Source organism: Galleria mellonella, unplaced genomic scaffold (genome assembly GCF_026898425.1).
Source record: "Galleria mellonella isolate WM207_F2 unplaced genomic scaffold, CSIRO_AGI_GalMel_v1 utg33, whole genome shotgun sequence".
NCBI lineage: Eukaryota > Metazoa > Arthropoda > Insecta > Lepidoptera > Pyralidae > Galleria > Galleria mellonella.
Genome location: NW_026442079.1, coordinates 7,118,096 through 7,133,086, shown reverse-complemented (window position 1 = coordinate 7,133,086; position 14,991 = coordinate 7,118,096). Strand labels below are relative to the sequence as shown.

General features: G+C 31.1%; 2 protein-coding genes across 3 annotated transcripts in view; one reads left to right on the top strand and one right to left on the bottom strand.

Annotated features, from left to right (window-relative positions):
• The window catches only part of LOC113518155 (uncharacterized), a 131,806-nt gene extending 125,475 nt beyond the window's left edge, over window positions 1-6,331 (top strand). For both annotated transcript variants that reach the window (XM_026902940.3, XM_031911549.2), the window contains exons 14-17: window positions 349-461; window positions 936-1,022; window positions 1,389-1,553; window positions 2,168-6,331. In XM_026902940.3, coding sequence (XP_026758741.2) covers window positions 349-461; window positions 936-1,022; window positions 1,389-1,541 — 353 coding nt within the window. In that variant the 3' untranslated portion in view covers window positions 1,542-1,553; window positions 2,168-6,331. The remainder of the gene's footprint in view (window positions 1-348; window positions 462-935; window positions 1,023-1,388; window positions 1,554-2,167) is intronic.
• Window positions 6,332-10,871: 4,540 nt separating this feature from the next.
• Window positions 10,872-14,929, bottom strand: LOC113519733 (coatomer subunit gamma-2-like). Its single transcript, XM_026904918.3, has 2 exons — window positions 14,159-14,929; window positions 10,872-13,497 (listed from the first exon to the last, which is right to left on the bottom strand). Exons 1-2 carry the CDS (start codon window positions 14,702-14,704, stop codon window positions 11,443-11,445), a joined length of 2,601 nt encoding a protein of 866 aa, XP_026760719.1. The 5' UTR covers window positions 14,705-14,929; the 3' UTR covers window positions 10,872-11,442.
• Window positions 14,930-14,991: the final 62 nt, after the last annotated feature.

Sequence of the window (14,991 nt, the reverse complement as noted above, 5' to 3'; positions counted from 1 at the left end):
TTTGTAAAAATTATAAGTAAATATAATTTAGGACCTATACACTGGATTTCTATCAGGTCCCTATTTGTTATATCTGTAGCTCAATTATGTTTATTTGGCTGAAGTGATTTTAATTTGTCACACACATACACATTATTACTTGTTTAACACATAGCCTAGTTTTTATTCCAAATCAAAAGAGCAAAGGTACAGGTCATATTTTTTTAACTATGTGATAAATGGGGAATACAATAAAAATGGCAACAAAATACGGGATTCGGCGGTATAATACTTTAGTCTTATACTTATGTCTCTGCTTAATATTCCATATTGTGAAAAACTTATTGTTCCAAACTTCTTACCTTTTAGATAGCCGCATGCACTCGTATTACCAACAACAGACTCGAAGCGGTGCCAACACACCTCAGCCAACTGCTACCCAGCAGCAGCGGGCACATTATACACATGCACTTCAGATACAGGTAATTAAAATGGTCAGACAAATATATATCTTCAACCACGTAACATAAGGCGAACATTACTTTGATTCGTTGGAATATATATTATGTAACACTAAATAAATAATAAAATTTATTTTCTCTTTATAAAAGGTAGTAAAAAAGTTCAAGGTAGAATGAAATTTGTAATCCCGTTTTGCGAAAGACTGGTGCCTGCTATAGTTGTATATTATGATAATAAATAAGCAAAAGATGAAATAAAATAAATACAAATGTTATTTATTTTATTACAAACATTAAATAATAAGGCCTTTTTGCTATTATGAGTGTTTTTATTCTGTTTTATTTTGACCTAATTGTTTTTATAACAATGGCAATTAAATAGAATAAATTATTACCTACTAAGTAATCGCATTATACATATTAGTGATTAGACATATTCGTATAACTAAAGAGGACGAAGCCACGGATTATAGCTAGTCAGTGATATATTTTCAGACTTTATGTCCAGCCCCTGCAAGATATAGACCCGTCCCAGCGCCACAGCCAGGCGGAGGCAAGCAGATGATTTGTTATTCGGAAAAGGTAATTACTAATATTAAATGTCTATATTTATTAATTTTCGAATTGCTTCAGACGAGCATTATCTGGTAAATAAAAATAATATCAAATGTATCTACAAAACATCTTGTCATTATGGTGTTTTGTTTGTTTTAAAGAATCACTGCTCATGCCACTCGATTACTATTCTACATTAATTTTACTAAATACCTAAATATATTATTCCATAAAAAAATAGAATAAATGTACCTAAATGTACGTCGGCGGTAATCATTTACCATCAGGTGAGCCACATGCTCGTTTGCCCCGTGTTGTAATAAAAAAAATATTTGTTCTCTAAAATGGTATATAATATGTGTCACCATACTGAAATGTGTGATAAAATGGTAGGTGGCTGCACCGTTGTATCAACCGGCGCCAGGCTCGCCGTCCCGAGCCGCCAGGGGAGCGCCAGAAGGCGCCCCTGCCGGTGTCGCAGCCCCCAGCGCTACGTCTCCGATGGCGGCTCCGCCTAATCCTGTCTATTATGCTATGAACGTCTGACGGGGGGACTAGGTAAGTTAACATTATCTCAATTAATCCATTTATAACTCATACCTCTTTATTAAACCTGAAATAGACTAAATAATAATAATATGTCATAACTTATGTATAATAAATGTATACAAAAACCTTTTTCATTTAGCTATTTGTTTATGTTTTGATGTATTATTTTGAAAAAAAAAAATTCTTAAAATGTACCATTGATTGTTTCATATAACCGGGTTGACTTACGTGAATTTTTGTCGAGGATATATAGAGAATTAATAAGAAGAGATTAATCCAAGTTCATCTAATTTAATAATTGACTATTTTCAATAAAACTAACCGGATACTGATTTATCTAAGAAATTTATGAATTATTATACGATACCTACATGCTAAATATAAATAAATTACCTAATTTATGTATATTGCGAGATCACAAAAGCTTTTCTTTCTTTTTTTAAATTTGAAGATGAGTTTGTTTGTTTGTTACCTCTTAGCGCCTTAACAGTTTCACCAATCATCATGAAATTGGTACTATTTATCCCAGTCAATCAACATATCCCCGATATATATACAAAGTGGCAGGTAAAAGCTAGTCTCCTATATTAATAAAATATAAAAAAAAATATTATATATTACAGGTGAAAATCGTGGTGGGCCCCGCAGGGGAGGTCCGTATCAGCGTACAACCGACTCAAGCCCTGGCTCCGACTTCAGTTGACTCTGGGAAAAATCCTGTTGAAAAACAGCCGGAAGAAAACCATACAAGTCGTCGTTGAACATTTTGTTGGTTCTACTTTTAAAAGGAATATGCCTCAACCGGCTATATCTTGTATGTGGCGGTAGATTTTTATTATCATCGATAATTTTTCTTGGAACACTTGTCACAGATGTAAACAATTAGTAAATAATGTTACGTTGTTGTATTTAGATAATATAAAGTACATGTATATATAATTTCATTGTAAATCAAATACCTACGGTTTTTCTTACGTTTCCTAAAGTATGCAGTTAACTAATTCTGTTCTGGTTCAAATTCATATTTCTAAATAATTACACGACTTTCATCTAAATACAAAATCAATACATGTAGGTGTGAAGTAATTTTTTAAAGGTCACATTTAAAAGCCCACGCTTCCTTTGTCCCCTTAATTGATATATAAAATTAATCATGCCGATTCATAATCGTATATTTACGATTTATTTACTACAACCAATTTCTTCATTAAAGTGTTATTTAACTGTTCGAGCCTCTGGTTGACCCTCTCTAAGATTTTTTAGATACATCAATAGTATTTTCTTCACGCAATATTCATAAGAGGGGAACCTCTACTCAAAATTGGCTACACCGGAGGGCTGATATCGAGCGATTGAAGTTATGAAGAAATATTATGAATATTAGGAAATACAGTTGACGTATTAAAATTCTGGGGGTTATCTAAGTTTCGTTTTATACCCTTCGGGGGGAAACCGTGTTACCAATACAGTCTTGAGTAATGTTGCCGAATAATCGATATTATTCAATAATGATTAATATCGATTATTAGTAATACATAATAATATTAATATTTGCCAAAGAGACTGATAGTCTCTACGAATATAGCAAATACTGTTATCACACTTAGAATCTCACAATGTCTCTTGCAGACTAAGTCTTGAGTGCAGGCAGAAAGATAGAGCGCCAAATGCCTCTATCTTCACACATTCTTGATTTATTTATTTTTAAAACTTGTTTAAGAATACACGACGGTTTTGGAGACTTCTCTCTCAGATATTATATGATCTATATGATCAAAATAGGTCAATAGACTTCCCCTGTACCCATCAACTTTTGTTTTGTGTATCTGTTCTCTGTTTCGTCAGACTATCATCTGACATTATTTTCAGGTGCCCAAACCTACGTAGCATTCCCTTTAAAAATTATTATAGCATCTACGTCTGTATATTAATCTTATTATTATAATAACTGCGGCATAGCCAAAGACTACCTACATAAAGTATTGTCGTATGTTTAAGTCAAATAATGTGCAATAAAATTAAACGTCATAATGTATTTTAGTATGCAATTCAGGCATAAATAATATTTTTGAAGAATAAATTTAACATGGAATTATATTAATAAAGCTAAGTTACAAGGATGGGGATAGCCGAGTATAAACGTGATTTTGAAGTACGGCACGATTTACAATATGCATAAAGATTTATGACATTATGAGATGCAATTATTTGTAAAATTTATTTGCATAAATGTTATAAAAATCATATTATAATGATAATTTTATTGGATGCCTACATAATTTGCATCTCATATTTTTAAATTGGAATGATCTAAGTACATATAACTGTGAAATGAATGATCGTTTGTTTGTTAAGACGGAGCAATCGTATGATACCGATATTCAAAGTTGAGTGCCAAAAATGTTACTGAAAAGTATTAGTATAATAGGTAAGTTTTATTTTTATATACTTAGTATGAACTAATTAGTATTTTTCCGTAGCCGGCCTAGAATTCTGTTATATTTATGTAATAAGTATTGTAGGAATCATTTTGTTGCAAATTGAACATTAAGAATTATGTGACATAGTTTGTCGCCTGTTAGGGAATAATACATTTAAAATAATAAGATTACTTAGATACAACTTTTTTTTCTAACAAGAATAAATATTCTGTCTTTTAGTATTATTCGTAGAGCAAACAAGGCTATAAATAAATTATTGCTGATGGGCAAAATGTGGGTCACCTCGATTTTCCATTTTTTTCCTTACGTATCAAATTAATATATTTTAAGACAATAACTTTATTTTAAGGTCGCTTATATGCGATTGAATAGATTAAAATCGCTTGTTGTTTTTTAATATCTATTACATGTCATATTATAGTTTAAATTTACGCATATATATTATATATATGAAAATAATAGATGTAAAGCCAGCTAATTTATCGAAGTGCCTCTTTAGGCAAATTTATTTTATAGAAACAAAAAAAACGAAACTAAATCGCACAACTGAACGACCAAAACGGAGACCAAACTACAACCTCATTCCATTGAAAGATAAGGAATATTTTTGAGATAAACTCGATGGTGCCGTGCTAACGGAGTAGTTCGTTAGAAATCTCATTCAACGTTTCATTAGGACCGTAAAAATATTTTTACACGACTGTTAGCGTGATACCATTATACCTACAGCATTAATAATAATGCCTCTAGAAGCAGTTTGGGCTATATAAAGCGATTACCTTGTTATAGAATAGTAGCTTTATAATACACTTGTTATATAAAGATTACGCATTTCTTATACGAATGTTATATGATTTTAAACTGTTAAATCAATGTCTGAAGACTGAAAATATTCCCATGGCTACGAAATTACTTACATCTAATACGTCTATAACACTTTACTAGAGGCATAATTTTAGTGCTGGCATTGTGTAGTTAGAATAATAAAATATAAAACATCTGAAGTTCTATCCATGGTAATGGTATGCAGGTATTTTATTAAAAAGAGGCGTAACAATGGACATGACTTAAAATACCACGGGTCACTAGGTACCAGGGTATTGTTTTTAGTAATAGTTGTCGTCTATTTCTCATTTTATGACTGTCTATAATATTATAATGTTTATAAGATACTAATCTATCATTCTAAGTATAGAGTATATACATTTGTGTCTCGCAATTTTATACAATCCTTATCATTCATTAGTTCATTATACCTTTCATATTGTTACGCCATGTGGATATGAAAGAAATGTAGACCGTAATAGGTACTAAATAAACTATGAAAAGAATCTCAGTATTTGGAGTGATGATTTTTGTATAAAATAGCAAAGTTTCCGCCATGTTAGATTGATGAATAGATACGCGACATACCGTAAGGTAAAATTAATCTGTTTTGTAAATGAATAAGGTGTATATAGATATATTGAAAATTATAAAGCCAAATGCGTTGTGTAGGGTATAAGAGTTAAGTGTCAGTATCGAAATATTCAGTGTCATAATTTAATTGCATATTTTGGATATATGTAGTACTATTGCAGAGATAGCGTAAGTAGAACGGTGAAAATTGACTATTATTATTCCCTCGATTAGATGTTTGAATATCTCTTTATTCTCTAATTTAATATTAGCTTTAAATGTTATATACTTATCTGAAACAATCTGATATATTATGTAAATTGAAAATTATTAATGAAAATATTCCATTTTTTATAATAAGTAAGTACATAGAGACTTACATAAATTGTTGGCCGAGTTTTGCTCGGGATCAAATATGTAATAAAATACTTCATTTCTATTAAGCGAAAAAGAAAATTACTGAACAGTTAAGCTGTTATTTCAATCTGATTAGAGTAAACTTCAATAGGTCTCCCGTTCTCACATAAAAATCATGATTTCCATACTTTTAGAACATTCTTACGTAGGTAAGTACTTACGTATCTACCTACCTTATAGATAATTAATGTATTAATATAATTATATATTAATATTACTTATACAAAAATAGCTTACTGTAAGCAATATATTTCCACCAAAAATATGTAGATATCCAAAAAGATTTCTGAAAACAATTAATTTGTTGTTAGTATTTGTAAGTAGATACATGCCTAGGTGTTCTTTTGTTAGCATTTACTACTTAGGTAGTCAGAAAAATATTTTCTGAGTTAATGTGATACTTATTATTGTTTTTGTTATGTTTTTGACTTTATTTTAACAAAATTCCATTAGAAATTAATATAAATTATCAAAGGGCAGCTTAAAAAGCAAATAATGAAAATGAAGTAAGTACTTATTGACATTAATTTGCACGAAAAATGTGTTTACTAATATTACTATTATTTATTATTACTATTATATTATATTATATATATATATATATATATATATATATATATATATATATATATATATATATATATATATATATATATATATATATATATATATATATATATATATATATATATACATATATATTGTTACGTTTGCAAATTTATTCAAATACTCGCGACCAAAAAGACATTGCTCTATCAAAATGTTTGAGTTGGCAGCTAGATACAGTTTGTATGGCAAAAAACAATAGTGTTTATTCGTTTTCCAGGTAATTTACCGATAATATTCTGTATAAGTACCTTTCTATTACTTCAATGAATATTTGAAAAAAAAAAAGCGGAATTGGTCCTGCCTTTTTCCATTTTTGTGCTTAGCTGCATTTATTTTATTTATATACCTGTGTAATTATATTTTTATAACGTCGAGTAATATTCCAGTATTTGACTTCAATAAAAGAGGTTCTCAACCTGTTTTGTCATGTCGTTTTCCTATTAATTCTGTTATGATAGTAACCATTTTCTGCTAAGTATAATCTGAAATTGTATATTTTACAATGTTTAATTCACAGACACAGATACATAATGAATCTACGTACGTCATAATTTAATTAGAAGATATATTATATTACTGAAAATTGATATATAAATACCCTAGTATTATTTTTAGCTCTGATAATTCTGCAATAATTGCAGTTTTATAAAAAAATAACTATCTATTACTGACATAAATGTTACACACCAAAATCATCTACTATTAAGAGCAAAAGAAATGTTGTGAGTAGTAGTAATAGCTTCTTATGGGATTTATAATCTCACGATCTGTAACATATATATACGTTTATATACTCTGCAAGATTTTAATATATATATTAAAAATAGGTACATATACTAATGTAATTGTTCGAGTTAAACGATCAAAACTCAGATTTGTAGTGGTGTTTAACGTCGCTACAAACACTACAAAATGTAAAAAAAATGGACGCTGTCCATTATAAAAAAGTAACTTTCAAAAAGTTTAGTCTGTTTGGGCGATTTAAATTAAATAAGGATACGTTTTGTGATACATTAGATATTTATTTTCATTTAATGTATCACTGAAGTAAGGCGCACTAAATTGTTAATAGTACCTATCAATCTAGGCATTAGATATAGTTTCAATGTCTCACCTAATTAAAAATCTAAGTTCAATAAAAAACATTAAATTATTATCAGTTGCTTACTTCCTGCTCAACAAGCATGGTGGATAGATTTATTATAGAGCATGATATGTATATCAAATCGTTGCCTGTATCTTTTAAATAGATAAACGATACTTATAATAAGTACATTTCTTCATTCAAACTTTGTTACTTTTTAATATTTACGTAAGAATTTGAGATGTTTGCAAGAATGATACTTCCCATAATTCTGTATTAATATGGGTATGCAATTTTAGAGTTACCTTCTAATTATATCTAAGCACTTATTTTCAACCGATTTCTAGAAGAGGAAGATTGTCAATTTTGTTGTTTTTTTTTTTTATATTTATTACCTCATAATTCCGTCAGTTGTAAACTGATTTCGAAAATTCTTTTTTTTTTATCTGAAGTGGTATGCTTACAGATTCATCCCATACAAATTTTATCAAAATCGGTTCAGTAATTTATTTACTTATTAATTCAAAATAACTGGGTTTACCAAAATGAGGTCGGTTTTTAGTGTAACAAAATGTTAATTCTTTATTTATAAAAATATAATGTGAGACATAGTTAACTATACCTTTACGCGAAAACTATTTATAATCCACAATTTGGTATTTTATAACAATTTTGTAAATCAAATTAAAGTTTTCACTTAAAACGGTTTTGGTCAAATGAATATTCAACCAATATATTCTACACTTTCGTAATAGATCCCTATCCATTTTATTATATACTAAGTTATCATTTTGTGGACTATAAATTTAGTTAACATACGTATATAATATTGATAAAGTGTAAAAGATTGTTCAACGACCATTACGTATATAAAATGTTACAAACAATCACTAGGTTATTCTAAAAGTATTTTACTACATCGATATTTCATTAGAACTCATGGACATCTATAAAGTAATTATTCCCACAGATGAATCATAGGTAAGCGATGATAAGCAGAAATATTATTTGATTACAATATACCTATATTGAATTACAATAAATGCATTTCTGCAATATTTTCATCAAATATGCCCGTTAGCCCTTACTTACCTATTCTTATAAAAATATTTCTTGTTATATAAGTACCTATTATAAGTACTACTATATGTACCTACTTAAAAGTAATATATTATTATTACTGTTTGTTTGATTGCATTTCAATGAAATGAAACAAAAAAAAAACATATTATTTAAATTTATATATTGTAAAAAATAATATAATTTTCGTTTGAAAATTATTAAGTATATATATTATACATAAGGTACGTATTTCTCTTATTTTTTAATTTATTATCGTTTTTATAGTTACTATACGTACCATAGCATACCTATCTACTAGGTATTTACATAATATTCAAGGTATGGTATACCAGATTATATAAATTTTTCTAATATTTTTTTGTTTATAAGCGTTTAGAAGTGATAGGTTACTTGAATTAATTAATTCAGATGTATAATGAGTGTTAGGGCAAAAAATTCGCCAAAAATGTTTCAAATTACCCGTGTACAAATGTACTTGTAGATCGGTAAACAAATAAAATACGAAAATTACTTACTGCTTTTAATTTAATACAATTCTTTTCTAATATTATCAAGAAGGAAAACAGAGGACCAGACCGTAGCCTCAGCTTCAACAGATACAAGTCCTGCTGAGATCTGTTCTGAAAGCTTTTCAAAACAACTCTATAGTTATACAACTGTGTTTTTTTTTATGTATAAAATGGAATGGTAACTTCGTTTACGCTATCGGTATACGCTAGCGGGGCACCAGTGATAGATTATAGGTGACTATGAAGGCAGATCAGTCGGCCTATCGTGAAGAATTAACCACGATGATATTCAGGGGGCACCGCGTAGAGGTCGACCTAATAGGGTATATTGTTAGCAAATTATAACCCATCACTAATAAGCCATTTCCCCCACTCCTATATGTTAGACCCTACAATTGTCGTTAAAGGCATTGCTAAAAGGAGTAAAACATCTATTCTGCGAAAGTAGTCACGGCAGTCATAGTTTGGTACTGCCCCTCCACCGTACACTAATAGCGAATGCAGTGTTGCATTCAATCCTCAATTTTTTTAAAGGGATGATAAATTCAATAAAATAGCCAGATTAACGCCTATCATTAACTAGCTATCTCGACAAACGTTATCCTATCCAATTTCCAGTTTTATTTTCCTAAATATCTTAATCGTATCATTACAATCATTAAAAAGATAGCCTAATGAGTTCAGTAGATCTTTTAGAGATTACGAATGGTTACATAGAAAATAAAATTACATAACAGCACCCTAGGAATACATAACTAGCACCCAGAGGGAGACTTTGTACAAAAGTAAATTGCTTGGTTACCTCTGTCCCATTCGTGTTTCAACCGTAAAGCGGTTGTGTTTGCATGGCTGTGTTTCGGTTCGAAAGGTGGGATATGGCGTGAATTTACTGGGTACAGAGGAATAACATCTGAGTCCGCAGGAATGGCAACGCATGGGGGGTATCATGGGAGAAACAGTATACTCTGTTATGTCCATAGGCGACGGTTACCACTTTCCATCAGGTGGACCGTCAGGTTGTTTGCCATTCTAAGTTGTATAAAAAAAAACTTATTTAAATTGCATTTTCAATTCTATGACAGAAGCACAATTTTTGAAGCGAGCAGAGAAATCTCGAATTTTTTACTAATCCTATTATATATAAAATTATATGAGGCGTAGGATTAGTAAAAAATTCGAGGTATTTACATATTTTATTTTTTTCCACTAACTAAAAAAATAATAAAATAAACCTTAGTACTATCAGAAGTGCGGGCAAACGTAGTGTACGACCTACCTCTTACTAGATGGAGTGACGACCTAAAACGCATTACAGGGAGTCAATGAATGCAGATGGCTCAGGACCGTTTTTACGGCAGTCTGTGGGTGAGGTTTATGTCCGGCAGTGGACGAATAATGGCTGAAATGATGATGATGACTATCAGAAGTAGGAACAGAATGGATTGTTGATAATAAGGATTACTAGCCACATTGCTAGCAATACACTCCGTCAGATCGAACTCTTCGTGATTACTCCTAGAAATCACTCACTTTATTCCCAGTGAATTTAACATGATGGGCTAACTGTTCTGCCTTTTCTCACATATTATCATTCATTGGTGCCTTGCCAAAGTATACCGCGTTAACACATGCGGGGTTCCCATTCCATTATCATCCATTCAATTAAACTATCAAGTACCGGTTAAGCTCTAGGAGTAAGCCGATCGTTTGGAATGTAGTAATTTATGACTTTTTTAGATGTCTCAAAAGACAAAATTATAAACTACAATTCGCAAATAAATAATAGTTTAGTAATACTAAAAACTTTATTTGATATAAATATGTGTGTATACATAAAGTTTTATAAATAGTTACAGATTTTATATACTCTTAAGATAAACAGGTAGATATTTCTTTTCTCTATAGGTACTTACTTATTTAAAATAACTGTATAATACAGATACCTATATGAATTTTGTACAACACTGAATTTATATACTGTAATATTTGTCTTATTAGACTGTATATATACTGTACATATAATCAGTACCTACACATTATTTTCACTTTATATTCCCGCATGCTTATTATTCTGTTGTCATTGAGTGATATTTTTATATCTAATGGGAGGTACAAAATTAATTCATAACAATAACAATATGTACTCGTAATGCATAACAAATGCCTATAAATTATTTCATCCATTTTCTTTGATATTTAATTATGCCTCGTTCCTCGAATATTACTCGGCAGTAAATCGCTTTATTGTCGGCATTTCTTTTATTTTTCTATACTAATCTACTAATTTCTTATACTAACAATTTAAAGGCACGACGGAGATAATATGAAAATAGACGAAAATTTAATTGGCATGCTAATTAACCAATGGCAGTTAAAAGAAGCGTTGCGACATCTTCACGAGCAGAACGAGACACAAGTTGCATAGTAACAGTGCCTTGAGCAGCGACCAAACGTGCCTTAATCAACACAGGGTTACCATCACGCCATATGCCCGCTCCGCGAATATCTTTAACAGTATCTCCCCCTATGGCTGATTTAGGAAGACCTAAATATTCGCAAACAGCAATTGCAGCTTTACCCACATCTGTATGTGCCAAGCCAAAGGTGTCACTGGCTTCGGCTGCAGTCGAAGCCTTGTCCCATAAAGCCTCCCAATCATCAGTTGTAGCAGTAGTCCTAAGTTGCTCGGCACAACTAATTTCAATATCTTCCAATGGATATGTATCGGCATAACCTTCACCAGTGTCGGGAAGGCCAGTTGTTGGATCACAATCACGAACTGTGAACTCCAAAACTGCTCCAAATGTACCTAATGTATCTATAGGACTTTCTGGAAATTCTAATAGGCAGAAAACATTTCCTTGTTTATCATACATTAGTTGCTCGCACGGAACTTCACCCAATATCTTGTAACCAGGAATTGACGTTAAACAAACACGAACTTTTTCAAGCAATTGATCATTTAGAGTATTAAGGCACTCGAATTGCAATATTAGATGCCGAGCAAATATATGTTTTACACATCGAATACGATATTCAGTTTCCGGTTCAGTTAAATCAACTGCCTCACAAGTTTTAAAGATAGGTCCAATTTTCTCGATACCAGGAACTGCTTTTAATTGTTCTGCATATTGTTCCTCAAGTGATATTATGACCGCATTATGTGTTTCGGTTTCAATTGGAGAATCCTGTATCTCCTGTACATGCTGTGTAACTGGAACAACTGCGATATTAAAAGGTTCCGTATTCTCATCCGCTGTTAAAAGATAATCTCTAAGAGCTTGTTCTAATAGTACTGGATTTGGAATAGATATATTTATAATATAGTCATTTATTAATGATCGATCTTCGGAATCTAATATCGTACTATAATAAATTGCACGATCTCGAACTTCGTCATCATCATCTAGGTGGCAACGGCTTAATAGTACCCTGATATTTGGAAGCAATTCTTCACACATTGCACCAAACCTTGCCACGGCAGTAACAGCAGCAGCACGTACAGGACTTGACTCCAAAATAACCCGATTATAAATATATCTGATATATCTGGAAGGTTGACTTGTTTTTGGTCCTTGACAACCTAAGACATGTAGGATTCGCACAGCCAAAGAAGTATGCTCACAATCCTCTATGAATTCACAAAGATGTGCCAAACTAGTTTCCTTTGCTTCAGGGTTATCTTCAACTAAAGCAATTAAGACATCCGCAATAGCTGATTTATACTCCAATCCACCTTCCTCTCGAAGCATACCAGCTAAAAATGATGCTAAAGATTGATGTTTTCGAGGGTATTTTGAACAAAGGCGTCTAATTGCATTAACAACAACAATTTTAAATTCATCTGATATTTCTGACATGAAACCGGATATTTGCTTCATAAGACGATCAACAGAATTTTCAGCGCCAGTTGCTAGAAGAGTTGTAACAGCTAAAGTGGCAACAGATCGATTGGGATCCGATATTAAATTTTCCAAATCTGTAGCACAGTTAGATACAAGATTAGGCTGTTTAGTAGTTAATTTCGCCAAAGTACGTACACCAGCTAAACGTAAAGTTGCCTTTGAGGAACCACAGAATATTTGAAGCACCGATACAGCCTGAGTAAGACCTTTAGTTGATTTCCTCATATTGACAAGTGCATAAGCTGCTTCATATACTACAATTTCTGATTTAAGGCGCAAACAGGATTCAATAAAATCAATATAAACCTCGGATGCTTCAGATGAATCTTCATCAGCTAACTTGGCAGCATAACGGACAAGTAAACAAAGAGCATAAGGTGAGCGAAGTGGCACCCGAGATAGTTTTGTTACCAGTTTCACTGTTGATAAACGGTCATTCTGGCGTGCGCAGGCAACCACAGCCAATGCATGGTAGGAAACCATTGCATTATCAGACATTATTGCTTCCTGTAAAAAAAGTTTTCTTAATACAATATATAATTCATACATTTATCAAATTTGATATAATATGTGAGAAACTACTATAATAATTTAAATTACTTTGTACAATTTTAAAGTGTTAATAAATATCAGTATAGTAATGTTCAGTAAGTTACATGGTTGAAACTTAACTGTGCACACTGCCCATTTCTCTGACAAAAACAATACCATTACCAAAGTGAGGTATTGTAAAACAAAGCACTTTAAAACCAATGGCTTAAAAATATAATATTCCTTGGACACTAAAGAAATAATAGAGAACTCAACTATTTATTTATGTAAAAAATCTAAAATGGAATTTACTTTGTAACTTTCTTCCTATATTGAGTCAATCATAAAATACCATATTCATAATTTACATTTATATATATATATATATATATATATATATATATATATATATATATATATATATTATATATATATATATATATATATATATATTATAATTATATAAGATTTAATACACTGACAAGGACTTATAATTATGATTTTTAATAAATTAGGATGAATGCAAGTAATTAAATCTAAGAGCCGCATTCATATCATCATCATGTCTACCATTAACTAACCACTACAGATTACCATGTATTGCTTAATTTTTTTCATAAATTAGAAGGTATATTACCTGAGCTTCATTTACCCATCGACGCACCAAATCTGGAACTGTCGATGACAGATGAAGTGCTGAGACCAATGCGGCTGAACTAACTGCAGGATTTTTATCGACAATTGCTTGTTTCATGTAACGATCAATTGCTTGTAACATGGTGCTATCAGTTATAGTGCAAAGGGCACGAATCGCAGCAGCTCTAAACATATCTTCTTTTCCAGTCATATCTTTTGTAAGAGAAGATGTAACTATAATTACGTCTTGTGCCATAGAACTCAATTCCTTAATGCACAAATAAACAAGCCGACGCAATTCTATATTGTTGCACTGAAATAATTTTGTTGTTGCGAAAAAAATATTGGTCGCCTCCTGAGTAGTTAATTTCTCTCCTTGGTTAATCAAATATATTATTTTGGTTAAAATAAGCACACATTTTCTAGGGTTAACAGGCGTAGAGCTAAAATATCGTGCCTCTTGTTGGAGAACAGTCTTATCCAGATTTTGTAAATAACTTCCAGGATCTTCATCTTCCTTTTTATCGCGCCTATACATTTTATTCATTTTAATGAGAGTGAATATAAAATAAGACTGAGAGATTGGGATAAAAATTTTCACGAAACTTGTACAACGTGACGACTGAAGACGAATAAATGCAATGCAAGCAGAATACAAGTGCAACAAGGCAATGTGCGTCCATGTATTTCATATTTTGATTTTATTTTTTTTATTTTTATACTTTTCGAGGGTGAGCACAGGAAATGAAAGCCATACAGCCTAGTCTGACGTATACGTCATAAAGTACTTATATTTTTTTAGATAGTTATAATATTGCCATCACAATATCAGAA